This window comes from Dipodomys merriami, unplaced genomic scaffold (assembly GCF_024711535.1).
Source record: "Dipodomys merriami isolate MVZ:Mamm:240054 unplaced genomic scaffold, mDipMer1.0.p SCAF_2, whole genome shotgun sequence".
NCBI classification, from domain to species: Eukaryota; Metazoa; Chordata; class Mammalia; order Rodentia; family Heteromyidae; genus Dipodomys; species Dipodomys merriami.
Window position 1 is genome coordinate 41,299,634 of NW_027203381.1, and position 19,718 is coordinate 41,319,351.

The 19,718-nt window shown below is 38.2% G+C and overlaps 1 protein-coding gene across 1 annotated transcript in view; it reads left to right on the forward strand.

Annotated features, from left to right (window-relative positions):
* Rock1 (Rho associated coiled-coil containing protein kinase 1) overlaps positions 1-16,476 on the forward strand; it is a 118,723-nt gene extending 102,247 nt beyond the window's left edge. The window contains exons 25-33 of the mRNA XM_070029464.1: positions 321-409; positions 4,518-4,706; positions 5,319-5,478; positions 8,181-8,251; positions 8,453-8,541; positions 9,819-9,897; positions 10,058-10,319; positions 12,662-12,869; positions 14,973-16,476. Coding sequence (XP_069885565.1) covers positions 321-409; positions 4,518-4,706; positions 5,319-5,478; positions 8,181-8,251; positions 8,453-8,541; positions 9,819-9,897; positions 10,058-10,319; positions 12,662-12,869; positions 14,973-14,976 — 1,151 coding nt within the window. The 3' untranslated portion in view covers positions 14,977-16,476. The remainder of the gene's footprint in view (positions 1-320; positions 410-4,517; positions 4,707-5,318; positions 5,479-8,180; positions 8,252-8,452; positions 8,542-9,818; positions 9,898-10,057; positions 10,320-12,661; positions 12,870-14,972) is intronic.
* The last annotated feature ends 3,242 nt before the right edge of the window (positions 16,477-19,718 follow it).

The window sequence follows — 19,718 nt, forward strand, 5'->3', positions numbered from 1 at the left end:
ATAAAATAACAAGTCTGTGTCTCTGAACATACACAAAAATGGAAGAGGGAAAGACTGTAGTTTTTTTTTTGTTTTTTTGAAAGACTAGTTTTAAAATCTGTCATTAATTTTTAGCTAGTTCTGTTTGTGGTGTGTTTTTGAAAATACCTTGTTTTCATATATTAAATAATTTCGTAGTCATTTAAGAATTGTCTTAATGAACATACTGAAAATTACTATAGAGTATATAATAGCCTGAATAATTGAAGATATTTTTACTTTGGTCTTTAGAAAGTAAATTTAATACTATTTATAGTAATATATTTACAATTTATTGACAGAATATAAATTGAAGAAGGAGGAAGATATCAATAACATTAAGGCTGCCTTTGAAAAGATTATCAGTACAGAACGAACCCTCAAAACACAGGTACACATGCTCTCAACCTTTTCCCTGGATTTATACTTAAGTATGATGTATTTTAGAAGTAATTAGTTCTAGCTGAACACCAGTGATTCATACCTGTAAAACTAGCTAGCTACTTGGAAGGATGAAATTGGGAAGATCATGAAAAGTTCAATTACCAGAAACCTGATGTAGACTAGACATATTTTGGCTCAGGCACAAACCAGGTGGGAAGTAAGACCCTATCTCAAAAATAACCAGCAAAAAACAAGGCTGGAAGGATTGCTCAACTGGTAAGAGTGCCAAACTAGCAAGTGCAAGGTCCTGAATTCAAACCTCAGTGCCACCAAAAGCAAAGTAATTGTTCCTTAAGCAGGTTTCTCTAAAATTTAGGCCATAGAAGTTCAAGCTTTTCATTAGAACAGATAATGTAAACTCTTTTTCCATCAAGTATAGATGGGATTTCAATTGAATTAAAAAAGCTAATAGAGGGGAAAATACAGTGTGTTTATAACTTTAACTATCACTGTCTGACAATACTGTGAAATTTATCTGATCACTTAATCTCAATAAAAAATTACTTTTAAAAAAGCTAATTTATGTAGTAAAAATGTGACCTGAATTACTTTGATATCCTATTACTGACACTATGAATATATGAGTAAATAGAAGACAACTGAATGCAAGAGGAAATATTTGGAAATAAATAAGAAAATATAGAAGTACATTTATCATTTTGCTTTGTATTTATTCATCTAGATCATATTTTGGTCAGTCATGGAGTTTGAACTCTGGGCCTGGGTGCTGTCCCTCAGCTCTTCAGCTCAAGGCGAATGCTCTACCACTTGAGCCACAGAGCCACTTCCGATTTTCTAGTGGTTTATTGGTGAGAAGAGTCTCATGGAGTTTCCTGCCTGGTCTGGCTTTGAACCATGATTCTCAGATCTCAGCCTCCTGAGTAGCTAGGATTATAGGCGTGAGCCACCGGTTGACATCATAACATTTTACCCATTACCAGTAGCTCACGTTCTTCAGAGTGGTTCATATAGCTTACTAAGAACTCGAAATGATTTTTATAGTAATTTTTTCTTTTAATTAAATGCTTATGTAATCCCCTACAATAGTCTTTTAGAAATGTACTTCATAGATGTTGAATTCCTTCAGTGCAAATTTCATTTACCTTTTTTCAAGATGAGATCATGATGAAAAAGATTTACTTTTTTTTTTTTTTTTTGGTGTTGGGGGCTGTCAGTAATGGGGCTTGACTCTGGGCCTGGGTGCTATCCCTGAGCTCTTCAGCTCAAGGCAAGAGCTCTACCACTTGAGCCACAGCGCCACTTCCGGCTTTTTCTGCTTATGTGGTGCTGAGGAATCGAACCCAGGGCCTTATGCATGCAAGGCAAGCACTCTACCACTGAGCCATCTGCCCTACCCTAAGATTTACTTTTATTGCATAACACTTCAGTGTTAGTGAGCATCTTACAACATAAGTTGAAAGAAAGCAAATTGAGAAGAATGCTTAGTTAACATATGTGTGTATACATATATATGAAAAAATGCAAGCAGGACACTGGTGGCTTATTCCTGTAATCCTAGCTACTCAGGAGACTCAGATCTGAGGATCACGGTTCAAAGCCAGCCAGGGCAAGAAAGGTCATGAGACTCTTACCTCCCATAAACCACTAGAAAACCGGAAGTGGTGCTGTGGCTCACGTGGTAGAGCGCTCAGCTTGAGCTGAAGAGCGCAGGGATAGCGCCCAAGCCCAGAGTTCAAGCCCCACTACCAAAAATTAAAAAATGCAATGGTAATAAAGCAATTAAGACATGCAGACTTCAAAGGTTTAGTTAAACACTGAACTACAATAATAAACCCTTAAATAAAAATTAAAACTATAAGCTATCTTTTGGACAGTCAGTCTGAGATTTAAATTTTACATAATACCCAAGTCAAAACATAGGGAAAGTTCCTATATTATTTTGGGGATTAAACTATATAAAGAATTCATAGAATAAAACTTTCTTTTGTGCCAATCCAGGGCCTGGATAATACTCTGCCACTTGAGCCACAACTCCACTTCCATATTTTTTTGTGGTCAATTGATGTTTAGACTCCCCGTGACTTTCCTACCCAGGCTGACTTTGAACCATGATCCTCAGATCTCAGCCTCCTGAATAGCTAGAATTATAGGCATGAGCCACTGATGCCCAGAAGAATAGAACATTTTATGCACATTACTCTTTGATCCAGTACTACACATTTAGAAATTGGTCTTAATGTTTAAAACATAGAAATTAAAGCCAGGTGCTGGTGTTTTATGCATAGTCCTAGCTACTCAAGAGGCTGACAATCTGTATCACAGTTTGAAGCCAGCTTCTGTAAGAAAGTTTGTGAGGCTCTGATCTCTGATTTCTACCGAAAAATCTGTGAGTGGACTCCAGCTCAAGTGTGCTAGAGTACTAGTCTTGAGCATAAAAGGCTCAGGCACAGTGTCCAGTCCAGTCCCTAAGTTAATGCCCTAGGACCAGGGCACATGCACGCACGCACGCACGCGCACACACACACACACACACACACACACACACACAAATATTAATTACTACAATTTTTGGTGTTATTACTATTTGTATAGCTAGTCTTATATGGTTTTAACATAGATTCTCATTTTGAATGTACTTTTTTTCATTCTTGTAAAGGGATTAGCCTCTACCATGTTATATATTACTTTTTATTTTCAAAAGGGTCCCTGGATGACCTAGTCAGGTTGGGTACCTTGTCTCCTGCTTAACTACTTGTCCAAAGGGAGGGGGAAAAAATCCAGCTTTTTTTGTCTATGTACTGTTTTCTCTGCTTATAGTGTCATTCCTGGCTTTTCTTCTTATCATTTCTTGCTTTACTTATCCAATCCTAATTGTCCTTTAAGGAATGTGGTCGCATGTGCTACCAATTATATCCCAGCTTTCATTGGTGTATCCTAGTTTTCATATGCATAAAATATTCTGCTAATTAGTATTGAAAAAATACATTTTTAGAGGAAATTTAAATTGGAGAACTACATATTAACTGTAGATATAAGATGCAGTTGAGACTGGTATGTGGTTGTTCATGCCACTCCCTGCTGTGCTGGCAATACTTGTTCTTACCACAGCTTTTTTCCCCATTTTTTTCCAAATTAGTCAACCTCAAGCAAAGGGACACCCTACCCAGTGTTAAGCAGACATCAGACATCTCACACCATCCCTTTGGCACTCACATTATTGAGGCACAAGTATCTTATGGATAAGCTAGGGACACACAGACACAGGCACACACAGACACAGGCACACACAGACACAGGCGCACACACACACACACCGAACTTCCAGGGGCTGTACTTTGCCACAAGCCCCCAAGTGCCACCAGGAGGAGATAGTCATTGTTGATCCGAACAGAGCCACATGGCCATTCTGGTCTGGAACACTGTGGGTTATTTGGAGATAAGAATCTCACAGTTTGGCTTCGAACTGCTTGGAACTTTGATCCTCAGATCCCAGCCTCCTGAATTCACTAGGTGGATTCAGTCTCTGGACCACAAGCAGTCTGCACCTCTCTTTTTTTTTTTTTTTTTTTTGTCGGTCGTGGGGCTTGAACTCTGGGCCTGGGAGCTGTCCCTCAGCTCTTCAGCTCAAGGCGAGCGCTCTACCACTTGAGCTACAGCGCCACTTCCGGTTTTCTGGTGGTTTATTGGAGATAGGAGTCTCACGGTCTCTCCTGCCTGGGCTGGCTTTGAACCACGATCCTCAGATCTCAGCCTCCTGAGTAGCTAGGATTACAGGCGTGAGCCACCAGCGCCCGGCACTGCACCTCTCTTAACCTACCTAGTTGCTGGAGGAGAAGGTCTGGAATGAGTAGGAGAAAGGAGGGCATAGCTTGCATGCACTATGTTTTGGCCTGGGAAGAGAACAGTATTTGTATTTGTTACATTAATTCAACTTAGAATTACACTCCAGATATTCCTGGCAAACCTTTCATAACCTGGGAAAAATTGAAGACAACTATTCCTACTTTTGTTTGTTTTCTTATATTTCATAAAATAAATAAGTAAATAAAACAACTACAATATAGATCCTTACTAATATTTTAATATTTGAATAGGCCGTTAACAAGCTGGCAGAAATAATGAATCGCAAAGATTTTAAAATTGATAGAAAGAAGGCTAATGCGCAAGATTTAAGAAAGAAAGAAAAGGAAAATAGAAAATTACAGCTGGAACTTAACCAAGAGAGAGAAAAATTCAACCAGATGGTAGTGAAACATCAGAAGGAACTGAATGACATGCAGGCGGTAAGGGCTGTGTGTGTGTGTGTGTGTGTGTGTGCTAGGATTAAATCAGTATTACTGTATATAGCTTATTACCTATTTTGTTTGTATTGGATTTCCTTACTAAAAGTTTATATATATATATATATATATATATATATATATTTTTTTTTTTTTTTTAAGAGTTATTTTTTTTCTTCATTTTGGTCAGAGACCAGGGCTCAAACTCAGTACCTGATGCTTTGGCTCATTGGCTAATGCTCTACCAACTGAGCCATGCTTCCAGTTTTATCATTTTTACTCTAATATGAATGTTTTATTTCTAAAACTAAAAAGATGCTCTGTTGCCTTATAGTTACTATAGCTTGATTACTTATTTGCATTTGTTAATTCTTTTTTTACATTTTTTTTAATTTTTATTTTTTATTGTGAACATACTGTACAGAGGGGTCACAATTAAATGGGCAAGATAATGAGTACATTTCTTATCAAGCATTGTAGCCTCCTCCTTTGTTTCCCCTTCCCATCCCTTCCCAGCCTCCCTCTGCTCCCCCACCCAATCCTCCCCCCCATTTGTTAATTCTTAATATTGGAAGTTATTTGAACTTGATTATATTGATATTTTTTCAAAACTAGCAATTGGTAGAGGAATGTACACATAAGAATGAGCTTCAGATGCAGCTGGCAAGCAAAGAGAGTGATATTGAACAGTTACGTGCTAAACTATTGGACCTTTCCGATTCTACTAGTGTTGCTAGTTTCCCTAGTGCTGATGAAACTGATGGAAACCTTCCAGGTAAAAAAAAAATTCTATTCTTTCAGCGCAAGTTTGCTTTGATATACAAAAATTGCTTTTTTATTTAGTCATTTAGTGCAAGGATTTTTAAGAAGAAATTTTGATAGATAAAACCTATCATGGTGTTGTATATTAGGTGCATTTTACAGAATACAACAATCAGAAGCAATTTTAGGTTATTATTAAAATGGATGTAAGAAACTGTATTGCACAAAAAAAAAGTTTAATAAACTCATTTCAAGCCACCTAAATCCATGTTCCAACCTCTCATATTTATAAAAAAAATTGTGCCGGGTGCTGTTGTTTCACGCCTGTAATCCTAGCTATTCAGGAAGCTGAGATCTGAGGATCGCCGTTCAAAGCCAGCCCGGGCAGGAAAGTCCGTGAGACTCTGATCTCCAATTAACCAACAGAAAACCAGAGTGGTGCTGTGGCTCAAGTGGTAGAGCTCTTGCTTTGAGCTAAAGAACTCAAGGACAGCACCAAACCCCAGAGTTCAAGCCCCATGACTGACAAAAGAAAATATAAAACAAAAATTTTATACATGTTTTTGTGGCTACCAGTTATTTGATGCTTTATATATTCTTATGGTTAAAACTAAGAAATGTGCTTGCTTTTGGTGTGGCCCTGAATTCAAGCTTTTTTCACTCAAGTCTGGCATTGTACCACTTGAGCCATATTCCACTTCCCACATTTTGCTAGTTAATTGGAGCTGGTAGTCTCTTGGCCAGGCACTGTGGTGATTCACACATAAAATCCTAGCTACTCAGGATGCTGGGAGGGTAATGGTTCAAAACCAGCCTGCTCAGGAAAGTCTGGGAGAATTTTATCTCCAATAAACTACTCAGAAAAGCCCAAAGTGGCATTGGGGCTCAAGTGGTAGAGGGACAGGGACAGCACAAGGACAGCACCTTGAGTTCAAACTCTGGGACCAGGAAAACAAAAGGTTGCGGGGGGCGGGGGGTCTGTTAGATTTTTCTGCCTGGGCTGTCTATGAACCACAATTCTCACATCTCAGACTCTTAAGTAGCTAGGATTATAGGCGCAAGCCACAGTGCCCAGAAGAAATGTATTTCTTTCTTTCTTTTTTCTTTTTTTGCAGTTGTGGGGCTTGAACTTAGGGTGTGGGCTCTGTCCCTGAGCTCTTTTGCTCAAGGCTAGTATTCTACTTTGAGCCACATCTCCACTTCTGGGTTTTTATTTTTGTTTGTTTTGCCAGTTCTGGGGCTTGAATTCAAGGCCTGGCTCTGTCCCTGAGCTTTTTCTTCTTCTTTTTTTTTTTTTCCCCTGACCTTCTTTTTCTTAAGTCTAACACTCTGTCACTTGAGCCACAAAGCTACTTCTTAGCCTTTTCTGTTTATTATGGTACTGAGGAATTGAACCAGGGCTTCATGTGTGCTAGACAGGCCTCTAGTACTAAGCCACATTCCCATCCCATCCACTTCTGGTTTTTGACCTACAACAGAGAGTTCTAAGTCAGCTTGACCTATGTATGAGAAAGCTACTATAGATTCCCATTAGGATCATCGTGAAGACCATAATATAATCAGACATAATAACATACTTTAAATTTGGTTACCTTTCTAGTTTTTCATATTTTCATATTTTCAATATAAGATACAGAACTTAATTTGAATTTTCGTATCTCCATCTTGATAGTGGAATATTTTTATCCTTCAGATATTTCTGTAAGCACTAGTTGTATTTAAACAGTAATGATATTTCTTATAAAAGGCCATGATGAATACAATTGAAGAATTTATGATGTATACAAACTTGTTCAAATATTAGAAGATGACAAATGACTTGTAAAGAATTATAATTGGAACCGGGCGCCGGTGGCTCATGCCTGTAATCCTAGCTACTCAGGAGGCTGAGATCTGAGGATCGCAGTTCAAAGCCAGCCCGGGCAAGAAAGTCCATGAAACTCCTATCTCCAATAAACTACCAGAAAACCAGAAGTGGCGCTGTAGCTCAAGTGGTAGGGTGCTAGCCTTGAGCTGAAGAGCTGAGGGACAGCGCTCAGGCCCAGAGTTAAGCCCCACGACCGACAAAAATAATAATAATGATAATAATTGGACTTGGACTTGCCTATTAAATGCATTACCCCTTCCCTTTGAAACTGTTTTTTGAGTCTTTGTTTTACCAAAAATTTTAACAGAATATTGTCCTGAGAAAACAAATAAAATGCTTGTCTTTTATTCTTTATATCTAGTTGATTCTGCCTGCATTCCTTATTTATTTATCTTCTATTCTTGTCTTCTGTGAGTAATAGGATACTTCTGTACTTTTGCTTGCTCTTTCTTGTGTAAATCATGGCTATGATTTGTTCCACTTGCTGCATATTTGTTTTTTGGGGTTTCTTTTGCTTAGTATTTTCTATGAATGTTAAGTGATACTTCAAGTCTTCTATATTATTTAAGCTGCAGTCCATTCAAGTCTTGCCTGGCTCTTAAGAAATTGTTACTTCATACTTTTGTAATTGAGTAGTAAATGTTAATTTTACGGGGAATATAGCTTGAGATTTTTTTCTGCAATATTTGTATGGCCATTAAAGTTGATTTGTGTGATTCAAGCATGAAAGAGCAAATTATTTATTTAGCTGTTTCAAATTGCCTGTTGCTGCATGCTGACAGACAACTTGTAATGGTTTTTCCTTTGGTTACAATTTATGACTCATTACTGTATATACTTTGTCCTAGAGTCAAGAATTGAAGGTTGGCTTTCTGTACCAAATAGAGGAAACATCAAAAGATATGGCTGGAAGAAACAGGTACTATCAGCTTAGTGTTTTTTTCTGACATTTTGTTATGTATTTTACTTTGAAACATAGTTTGCACTCATTGCTATATTGTTAATATTGATTTAAATTAATACAATGTACTCTCTATATACATGGCAAATATATTACCATTTTAAATCAAGTTAGCATTCATTGCTTTTGTAATTCTCCTTGCCTTTCTTTTCATTTCAGTATGTTGTTGTAAGCAGCAAGAAAATTCTATTCTATAATGATGAACAAGATAAGGAACAATCCAATCCATCTATGGTATTAGATATAGAGTAAGTGGTGTTTGACTTTAACTTGTAATAATTAGCTTTTGACTTGTAATTATTTTACATTTTGTGTTGTTTAAACAATGTTACCTACATATCTGTTTTTCTTAAGAAAAGTTAACTTTTATTTATTCACTAATTTATTGATTGAGCCAGTACTGGAACTTGATGTCAGGGCCTCACACACACAGCTTATTTGTTCATAGCTGGCATTTTACCACTTGAGCCACATCCAGCATTTTGCTGCTTAACTAGATAGGTATTCTCAGGAATTTTCCTGCCCAGTCTAGCTTTGAACCTCAGTTCTCTAGGTCTTAACCTACTGAGTAGCCAGGATTACAGAGTGAGCTACCAGTGCCTGGCTAAATAATAATTTTCTATGAAATCTTAATAAAATGTGAAAATGGACACTTTAATTTCAATTATTGGGGAGTTCAGAGAGCATATAAAAAAGTACTCTTTCGTCATCAGCATGACATCAATAGTTTAAATTGGGAACATAAACATATCTGTTCTTTTTTTAGTAATACCTCAATAATGACATGTTTTTTCCACTTGTATGCTTTCTAAAACTTACCATAGATGCTACAATTTACATAAAGATATGTTCTATATTTAGTTCTACATAAAAACTAGTAGTAGAAGAAATAAAATGCAACAAAACCAGGCACTAGTGGCTTATACCTGTAATCCTAGCTACTCAGGAGTCTGAGATCTGAGAATCACAGTTTGAAACCACCTTGGGCAGGAAAGCCTGTGAGACTTTTGTCTCCAAAAAAGCCAAAGTGGAGTCAAAGTGATAGTGTGCTTGCCTTGAGCAAAAAAGCTCAGACAGCAAGACCCTGAGTTCAAGCCCCAGGATCAATACAAAGAAAAAAATATAGCCGAGTGCCTGTGGCTCATGCTTATAATCCTTGCTAATCAGGAGGCTGAGATCTTAGGATGGCGGTTCAAAGCCAGACTGGCATGAAAGTCGTGAGATTCTAGTAAACCACTCAGAAAACTGGAAGTGGCTCAAGTGGTAGAACACTAGTCTTGAGCTGAAGTGCTGAGGGACAGTGTGCAGGCCCAGAGATTCTGTTCATCCTTACTGGCATTTGATGGGATTACTGTTTCTGTTTTCAAAATGCTGATAGCTCTAGAGTGGATTTAATTTATATTCCTAATGATGAGAGACTTTGAATATCTTTTCATGAGCTTGCTACTTCTGTGTCCTCTTCAGTGAAATGTCTGTCATTTTCCATTATGAGTTTTCGTAATTGCTTGTATTTATTTTGTCTTAGTAAATTGTTTCATGTTCGACCTGTAACCCAAGGAGATGTGTACAGAGCTGAAACTGAAGAAATTCCTAAAATATTCCAGGTAAAAGTCTGAGATTATATTTCTAAAGTATCTTTTACCTAATATGAATTTTTTTTGTGAAGTAACATAAAAGATACCGGTGTTTTTCTGCATATAAAACCATTATTCACAGATCAAGTTCTTATTTTAATATTCTTTTCCTTGACAATTTTTAATGTAGATACTATATGCAAATGAAGGAGAATGTAGAAAGGAAGTAGAAATGGAACCTGTACAACAAGCTGAAAAAACTAATTTCCAAAATCACAAAGGCCATGAGTTCATTCCTACACTCTACCACTTTCCTGCCAACTGTGAGGCCTGTGCCAAACCTCTCTGGCATGTTTTTAAGCCACCCCCTGCCCTGGAATGTCGAAGATGCCATGTTAAGTGCCACAGAGATCACTTAGATAAGAAAGAGGACTTAATTTCTCCATGTAAAGGTAAGGTATCATCATTTTTTACAGCTTATAACAAAGTTAAGTTCTAGTAAAATACCTTTTTCAAGTGTAATAATTTCTATACTAAGTTGAACAAGTAGGTTATAAGATACGATATTTTGATACTAATGAAACAACATGAAGCAATTTTATCATGCACATAATTTTATGTATGAATACATGTATGCACACATGTATGTATATATGTATGTAATGCATGTGCTCTACTTTATTTTTTGTTGGTTGTGGGGCTTGAACTCTTTGAACTGTGATCCTCAGATCTCAGCCTCCTGAGTAGCTAGGATTTCAGGCATTAGCCACCAGTGCCTAGCTTCTGTCTACTATTTGAACCATATCTCCAATGCAACATTTGCTGGTTAATTAGAAATGGGAGTCTTTGGACTTTTCTGCCCAGGCTAGCTTCAAACTGAAATTTGCATTCTCACCTTCACAACTAGCTAGGATTACTGGCTTGAACTACCAGCATTTGACACATTGGGTTTTTTGTTTGTTTTTTAAGAGAACCATTTTAAAAACAAAAAACTAAGCCGGAAGCTGGGTGCCAGTTTAATCATAGCTTCTCAGGAGGCTGAGATCTGAGGATCGCAGTTCAAAGCCAGCCTGGGCACGAAAGTCCGTGAGACACTTATCTCCAGAAAACTGGAAGTGGCACTGTGGCTCAAGTGGTACAGTGCTGTCCTTGAGCTGAAGAGCTGAGGGACAGCACTCAGGCCCAAAAGGTACAAGCGCCATGGCCAGAAAAAAAAAAAACAGCCAAGCACCAGTGGCTCATGTCAGTAATCCTAGGAGACTACTCAGGAGTCTGAGATTTGAGGATCATGGTTCAAAGATTGCCCAGGTAAAACACACACACGCACACGCACACACATGCACACACACGCACATGCACACACACACAGAAAAAACTGTCACTGAGGGCTGGGAAGGTGGCTCAGTGGTAGAGTGCTTGCCTCGCATGCCTGAGGCTCTGGGTTCGATTCCTCAGCACCACATAAGCAGAAAAAGCTGGAAGTGGCGCTGTGACTCCAGTGGTAGAGCGCTAGCCTTGAGCTGAAGAGCTGAGGGACTGCACCCAGGCCCAGAGTTCAGGCCCCATGATCTGCAAAAAACAAAAAACAAAAAAAACTGTCACTGAGAAATTAAGAGAAGAGGTGTAAGTTTCCACCATTATTCTTTCTTTGAAGTTTTCCTCCTTTGAAGCTTTTTATAAAATTTTTATGTGTGTGTGTGCACATGTGTACACCAGTCCTGGGGCTTGAACTCAGAGTCTGGGTGTTGTCCCTGGGCTCTTGTGCTCAAGGCTAACACTCTATCACTTGAACCACAGGCCCTAACTTCAAGCCTCAGGACCAACACACACACACACACACACACACAGAGACACGCCCTTCCCCACACACACACACACACACATTTAAAACTATGTCACTGGGAAATTAGTTTAAGAGAAGAGTTATCAGTGAGTTCCACCATTATTCCTCCTTTGAAGTTTTCTTTGTGCCAGTCCTGGGGCTTGAACTCAGGGTCTGGGTGCTGTTCCTGAGCTTTTGTGCTCAAGGATAGTACTCTACCACTTAAGCCACAGGCCTTACTTCCCAGATTTTTGTTGGTTAATTTTAGATAAGAGTCTCATGGACTTTCTGCTCTGGCTGGTTTCAAACTGCAATTCTCAGATTTTGGTCTCCTGAGTAGGATTAGAGGCAGAAGCCACTGGCACCCAGCTCCTCCTTTGAATTTTTTCTTTTGCCTGGCTTTCTCTGCCTTCACCATTATGCTGTATCATAGACAAAAATGTATTCCAGTTAGTCAGAGGCTTGAAGAAAATAGAGTCTAGCTAACATAAGAAACTTACATATTGTGAAAACATTTAACTTTTGTATTTCTGGTTTTACTTTTTTATTTATGATTATTGGTTTAGTTTTTGTTTGTTTGTGTTTGTGTTTTGTTTGTTGTTGTTTTTGCAAGCCCTGGAGTTTGAACTCAGGGCTTGGGTACTGTCTCAGAGCTTCTTTTACTCTACCACTTGAGCCACAGCACCACTTCAGCTTTTTCTGTTTATGTGGTACTGAGGAATTGAATCCTGTGCTTCATGGCATGCTAGGCAAGCACTCTACTACTAAGACACATTCCTAGCCCCTGATTTAGTTTTTTGTTTTAAATTTTGAAGTGTTAGTTAAAAAGAAAGGGATATTGCCCAAGGATGATTAAGCATAGCAGATATTTTAAGAACTTGTTTTGTAAGAACTGACAAAATTACTCATTTTATAGGTTTGATTTTATGTATATTTTATGGTCTTAATTATGCTTTTGTTTTTTAAATATAGTAAGTTATGATGTAACATCAGCAAGAGATATGCTGCTGCTAGCATGTTCTCAGGATGAACAGAAAAAATGGGTAACTCATTTAGTAAAGAAAATCCCTAAAAATCCACCATCTGGTTTTGTTCGTGCCTCACCTCGAACGCTTTCTACAAGATCCACTGCAAATCAGTCTTTTCGTAAAGTGGTCAAAAATACATCTGGAAAAACTAGGTAAGGACCAAAATGGACCCTTTTAGTAAAATGTGAAAAATGACTAGATAATATCTATTGAAGTCATATATCTACCTGAAGCTGGTAGTTTTTGCTTCCAATTGTCAGTAACAGAGAAGCAAAGGCAGAAGGATTAGAAGTTCAAGAATATATTTAGGTCTTACTGATTTAACCAACTGATAGTGTAGATCTTTTTCTTTTTTTCTTTTTTGCTGGTCTTGGGGCTTGAACAAAGGGGCTAGGTGCTGTCCCTGAGCTTCTTTTTGCTGAAGGCTAGATAAGACCCTATGGACTTTCCTGCCTAGGCCGGCTTCAACCCACGATCCTCACATCTCAGCCTCTTAAGTAGCTAAGATTATAGGCATCAGCCCCCAGTGCCTGGCTACATCTTTTTCAAATGAATCTGTATTCATATAAAACTTTCTTCAACTTTGTGTTATTTTGAGCTTAACTGGCATGTGTTTTTGCTTGTTGTTTTTGGGCAAATCAAAAGCACTTTTTTTTTTTAAATTTTGTTTGGTTTTGGTTTTGGTTTTTTGTCGTGGGGCTTGAACTCTGGGCACTGTCCCTATGCTCTTCAGCTCTGGACTAGCGCTCTACCACTTAAGCCACAGTGCCACTTCTGGTTTTCTGGTGATTAATTGGAGGTAAAAATCTCACAGATGTTCTTTCCCAGGCTGGCTCTGAACTTCGATCCTCAGATCTCAACCTCCTGAGTAGCTCGGATTACAGGTGTGAGCCGCCGGTGCCTGGCTTACTTGGTATTTTTAATGAATACAAAATTATATGTCTGAGACAAGCAGAAAAGGTCAGATAAAATGATGTTAGGCAAAATGAACTCCAAGATAAGGACACAAGTGGCTTTTTCTTTCTTGCTAGTGTTTCTAATGTATTTATAGGGTGATTTTTTTTGTTGCTTTGTATGTCCCTCCCCCACGGTATAACCCCTGTTTTCACTGTATTTGATGTTGGTATAATTTGGGGAGGGGACGGGAATAAACAAATTGTTTAAATAGGGATACAGGTGGACCCATTGCAACAATGAGATGTACAAGATGCTATGTTGAAAAATGAACTTTACAATTTAAATGTGGGAGGGGATGAGGAATGTAGTCGTGGAGGTGGGAGGGCAAGGATGGTAGGGGAAAAACAAAGGAGGAGGCAACAATGCTTGATAAGAAATGTACTCATTACCTTGCTCATGTAATTGTAACCCCTCTGTATTTTCACAATAAAAAAAAACTTATTTTAAAAAAAATTAGAAGCTTCCCAGTTAAGTCCTCCCTTTTTTTTTTTAAATGGAATTTTTTTCCAAAAATCTTATATTCTATAACAAACATCTACTAGACGTGATTAAATTCTTTCTTTGGGGCAATCATATCTCATTATGTTCTCACTTTACATATGAATAAATGAAGCCCAAAGAAACTAAGCAACTTTCTCAAGATTTTGGAACATTTTTTTTCCCAATTCTAAAGTCTTGTTTTTTTCTCAGTGTAAACTTTATTTATTTATTTATTTTTCCATTCCTGGGGCTTGAACTCAGAGCCTGGGCACTGTCCATGAGCTTCTTTTTGCTCAAGGCAAGTGCTCTACCATTTGAGCCACAGCTCCACTTCTGGCTTTTTCAGTTTATGTGGTACTGAGGAATTGAACCCAGGGCTTCATGCATGCTAGGCAAGCACTCTACCACTAAGCCATATTCCCAGCCTTAAATCAAAAGTAATCTAAGTTAAATCATTTGAATCTAGAAGCTGAGACTTGACACTGATTTTCTTCTTTGCTAGTGACATCCATGTCTTTCAAGCAGGCTTAAAGTCATCTTGCTACCATCACTTTCTGCCATCAGTAACCAAGTCTTCTTTATTTCTTTCTATGTTCCTGATCTATCATAATACTCTAGGTTATCACATTAGTCAATTTATTTCTGTAGAATGGTATTTTATATAATTGTTAATTGTTTTATGTAAAAAATATATACTTACCTTCCTGCTTTTTGGTGTGGTAGCCATGTGCTCTACCACTAAGCCAAAAGTAAATCTCTGATTTTTGTTTCTTATAAACTGTTTCTTAAATTACAGCTTTTTTTTTTTCTCCCAACAGTTAACCTTGACCTACTGCCTTACGGAATCATGGGATGCTACCTGATAAACCATGCTTCTTTAACCATGCAGAGCAGACAGGCTATTTCTTTGACACAAATATCACAGGCTTCAGGGTTAAGATTGCTGTCATTCTGTCTTTGCTTTGGCACAAAAGCACACTGAGGTTTCCTTTTTATTTTTTATTTTTTGGCGGGTTTGCCTACAGGTAGATTAGATTAATTATTACTGTGTAATGCAATTGGGGAAAAGCTTAGCTAGATATATTTTTTTAAAAGGTGCTGCCTTTTGAATTTCTAAGAAAATGCCTGTCAGTCATGATAGAACAGTTTTCCTCATGAATGAGAGGAAAGAACTTTCACTTTCAAGTGGAATGCCATCACTATCAAGATCAGCTCATGGAAGGAGTAAAGAAAATATCTCAAAATGAGACCTTTTTTTTAATGACTTAAGTTTTTGTGCTCTTGCAAGACTATACAAAACTATTTTCTGAAAGCAGTGATATCACTTGAAATTAAGTGCCCTCACTGTAGAATTAAAAAGCCTTACTGTTGATTGCCTATGGTGGACTTGATAAGGAAATTAAATATCTTACATATGCTTTACAAAATACTGTATGTGTTTCTGCAATTTTGTAGGTAGGGAAATGGGAAAGACAAAAAAAATACATTTAATCTATGCATTTTGCCAAGCCATATTGAGTTATTTTACTACTAGAAACATTAGGAACTAACTGTACAAAAGAACCACCTTTAAGAGCATTTTGTGGGGTACATCATTTCTGTAATTGTATAATGTATTTCTTTATGGTTTTAAGTGATAAAGACATTAACTTAACAAACATACAAGGATTGTATGCACTGTTTGAAATGTAAATTATTCTTAGAACACTTTCAGTGGGAGTTGCATTACCCTATTAGTGCCTTAATTTGAGAGAATTATTTTACTGCCATGAGTAAGTAAGTATAAAATTTTCAGAAAACAGATTTTTAAAAAAAATTATGTGTCATGGGTTTTTCATTGATAATTGGTTTAATTTAAAATATTTAGATATTTGTTGGATTTTTGTATACGGAGAACAATCTTGCATCAAACTACCTGCTACAATAATGACTGTAAAACTACAGAAAATATACAAGATTGCACCAATATAAAAAGAGAATTATGGCAATACATCTATAATGTTTTCCAGTTAACATAGGAATTACCAGATAAATACTATTAAACTCTTGTCCAGTAACAAGAGTTGATTTGTATTAGCAGTATGATTTATTGTTTGTCTTAACCAAATACCTCCTCAGTAATTTATAATGGCTTTGCAGTAATGTGTATCAAATAAGAAGCACTGGAAAACTGATCGTCTCTAGGATGATATGCATGTTTCAAGTGGTATTGAAAGCCGCACTGATGGATATGTGATAATAAACATATCTGTTATTAATATGCTAATGACTCTGTGCTCATTTAATGAGAAATAAAAGTAATTTATGAATGGATACTTTTAATGATGACTCACTATGGTGTTTTCTCATTACTAATTTTTTTTGTTTGTTGGTTGGTTGATTGGTCGTGGGATCTGAACTCTGGGCCTGGGCGCTGTCCCTCAGCTCTTCAGCTCAAGGCAAGCTCTCTACCATTTGAGCCACAGTGCCACTTCTGGCCTTTTCTGCTTATGTGATTCGGAGGAATCAAACCCAGGGCCTCATGCATGCAAGGCAAGCACTCTACTACTGAGCCACCTTCCCAGCCACTCATTGCTGGAATGAATGGAATGTATACCACAATTTAGCCCCTCCCTAGTTGTATACAAATACAACTAATGTGTGCTAAATTTCATTACTAAGTGTATTTTTAAAATATAAAGCTTGGTTTAGACTCCATTGGAACTCTTGCATTTTGTGAGGAGAGATTGGGCGGTAATTTCCAAGAGTATTTGTATAGTGAACAGCCTTGGAAGATAGAATGTCTTCTTTCAGAGGATGGAAGTTTGTGTACTGTTCAGTATGATAGAGATAATGCCACCTTCCATGGCTCCAGCATGGCTTTAGCTCATTTTAAAAGATATGGAGTGAGCACCTATAAAATCCTCTTTGTTCAGGAGGCTAAGATCTTAAAGATTGCAATTTAGTCAGCCTAGGCAGGAAAATCCGTGAGACTCTTACCTCCAGTTAACCAGCAAAAAGTCAGAAGTAGAGCTATAGCTTAATTAGCAGAGCTCTGGCCTTGAGGGAAAAAAAAAGCTTAGAGACAGTGCCCAGGATCTGAGAAAAAAAGAATTGGTTATGTGAACTTAGGAGTATCATTAATTGTGATCCCAAGTCTCTGTTTGCCTGGTACCCACCTAGCCTAGTACCTCTTGTTTTAAGAAATCTGCCTAGCCAGGCACTTGCAGCTCACTCCTATAATCCTAACTACACAGGAGGCTGAGATCTGAGATTCACAGTTCAAAGCCAGATTGGGCAGAAATGTTGGGCAAGCTTTTGAGTGGGACTTTATTATTTACTGGCAAATAAATACTCAGTTGAAAGCTTCTCCTGTAGACTGGATCAGAAAGTCAGAGCTTGAAAACAAGATAGATGACTTAGAACATTCTGATAATAAGAATGTTCTGATGTAAGAATGGGGCACCAACTAAATAACTAAACCAACACTACAGAAGATACTTTAAATAAACCTACTCAGAGAAGATGAAAATAAACACAACCATGAAATTATGGGAAAGACTGAATCAGAGTAAGGAAGAATCAAACATACAAAACAACAAAATGCAGGAATTACTAAACTGAATGTTTGAAATTTGCCAATCAAAAGATAAAGATAGGCAAATTAGATTGAAAAGCAAAGCCCTATGCATGGCCTTACAACGTGACTTACGTAACCGTATATTACCTTTATAATTAAAATGTGCTTTTTTTTGATTGGCTTGAACGACCAGGGCACTGTCCCTGAGCTCTTTTGCTCAAGGCTAGTGCTCTACCACAGTGAGCCACAGTACCACTTCCAGTTTTCTGGTGGCTACCTGGAGATATAAGTCTCATGGATTTTCCTGCCCAGACTGGCTTCAAACCCCAATCCTCAGATCTCAGCCTCCTGAGTAGCTAGGATCACAGGTGCCCAGCACAATAGAATTTTTAAAAGACATATAAAATTAGTACGTGGCTCACACCTGTAATCCTAGCTACTCAGTAGTCAGATCTGAGTGAGGATTGAGGTTAAAAGTCCGCCTGACGGTATGATATTCCATGGTATATATGTCCCATCTTGAGGTCAGTGCTTTCTCCTGTGACAAACATTTCCAAGCTGCATTTGGGCCAGAATAAGGAGGAGGGAGGAAGAGAGAAAAGGAAAGGGAGCAGAATAAAAGTCTTAAGAACAAAGGCCAGGTGTGGTGATGGCACTTCATTAATCCCAGCACCCAGGAGGTGGAAGCAAGAGGATCGTGAGTTCCGGGGCAGTCTCCCCGCCTCCCCCTCCCCCCCTTCCAAAAAAGGAGAGAGCCCTTTGGTGAAGGGGAAGAGCACACGTTGTATTGATGTTTCTTCACCCAGTACTGGTGGCCCCTGGCCGAATTCCATGTTGTTCTGTTTGGACATCCCAGTCATTTTGATCCTGTTTTCCCAGTGAAGGAGTTGAACTAAAATTCAGAGGGTTGGCGGTGGTTGTCCACCTATTCTCAGGGTTCCATTGAAGACAGGAAAACAAAATGGAGACATTGAAAGGAGGGGGAGGGAAGGGAGGAAGAAGAAAGAGGTAAGAGGACAGAGGAACTAAGCAGATACTGGATGCTTCAAAAACCATAAAAGTATGCCACAGACCCTGGCAATCCATCCGTTTACATTTCCAAAGAGACGGCCATTGAAGACCAACTGCGCGTGCTCAGGATGCAGATGTTTTCTGTGCAGTAATGACACTTGATGGACAGTTCCCAGAATGCAACCCAGCCAGTGCTCTGCCACTTGAGCCACAGCTCTGGACTTTTGATGGTTAATTGGAGAGACCCATGGCCTTTTCTGCCCGGGCTGGCTTTGAACTGAATCTTCAGATCTCAGCCTTCTGTACTCTATCTTTTTATCTTCCTGTTTGGACACAGTTTTCTCCAGGGTAGGCAGATTTTAAGGCAGGAAAATACATATAAGCTCACACGATGTAAACTAGAAAGTAACTCAGAACCGACAGTGCACCTATGAAAATCCACAAGGTGTGGTTTGAAATTGGATTTTTTTAAACCACCTTGGTCAAAACTATATGTAATAAATTCCTGAAGTCTGGCAGGCTTCCTGTATCAGGAAAGAAACTTGAAGGTAAGGGTGAAGAGATGTGACATGGAGAGACTGGGAACAGAAATAGAAAACATGATGTGCCCATAATCAGCTACTAAGGAGGCTGAGATCTGAGGATCACGGTTTAAAAGCCAGCTGGGGCAGGAAAGTCCATCAGACACTTATTTCCAATTAAAAACACAAAAAACTACTGGGGTGGGGAGGTGGGGAGGAGGAAAAGGATGGTAGGAGAAAAACAAAGGAGGGGGTAACAATGCTTGATAGGAAATGGACTCATTACCTTGCTCATGTAACAGTAACTGTACAGTATCTTTACAATAAAAACATATTTTTTTAAAAAAAGTCTGCCTGAGCAGACAAATCTATGAGACTCTATCTCCAATTAACTAGCCAAAAGCTAGAATTGGAAGTGTGTAGCTCAAATGGTAACAGTACCAACCATGGAATGGAAAAAGCCAAGTAAGAGC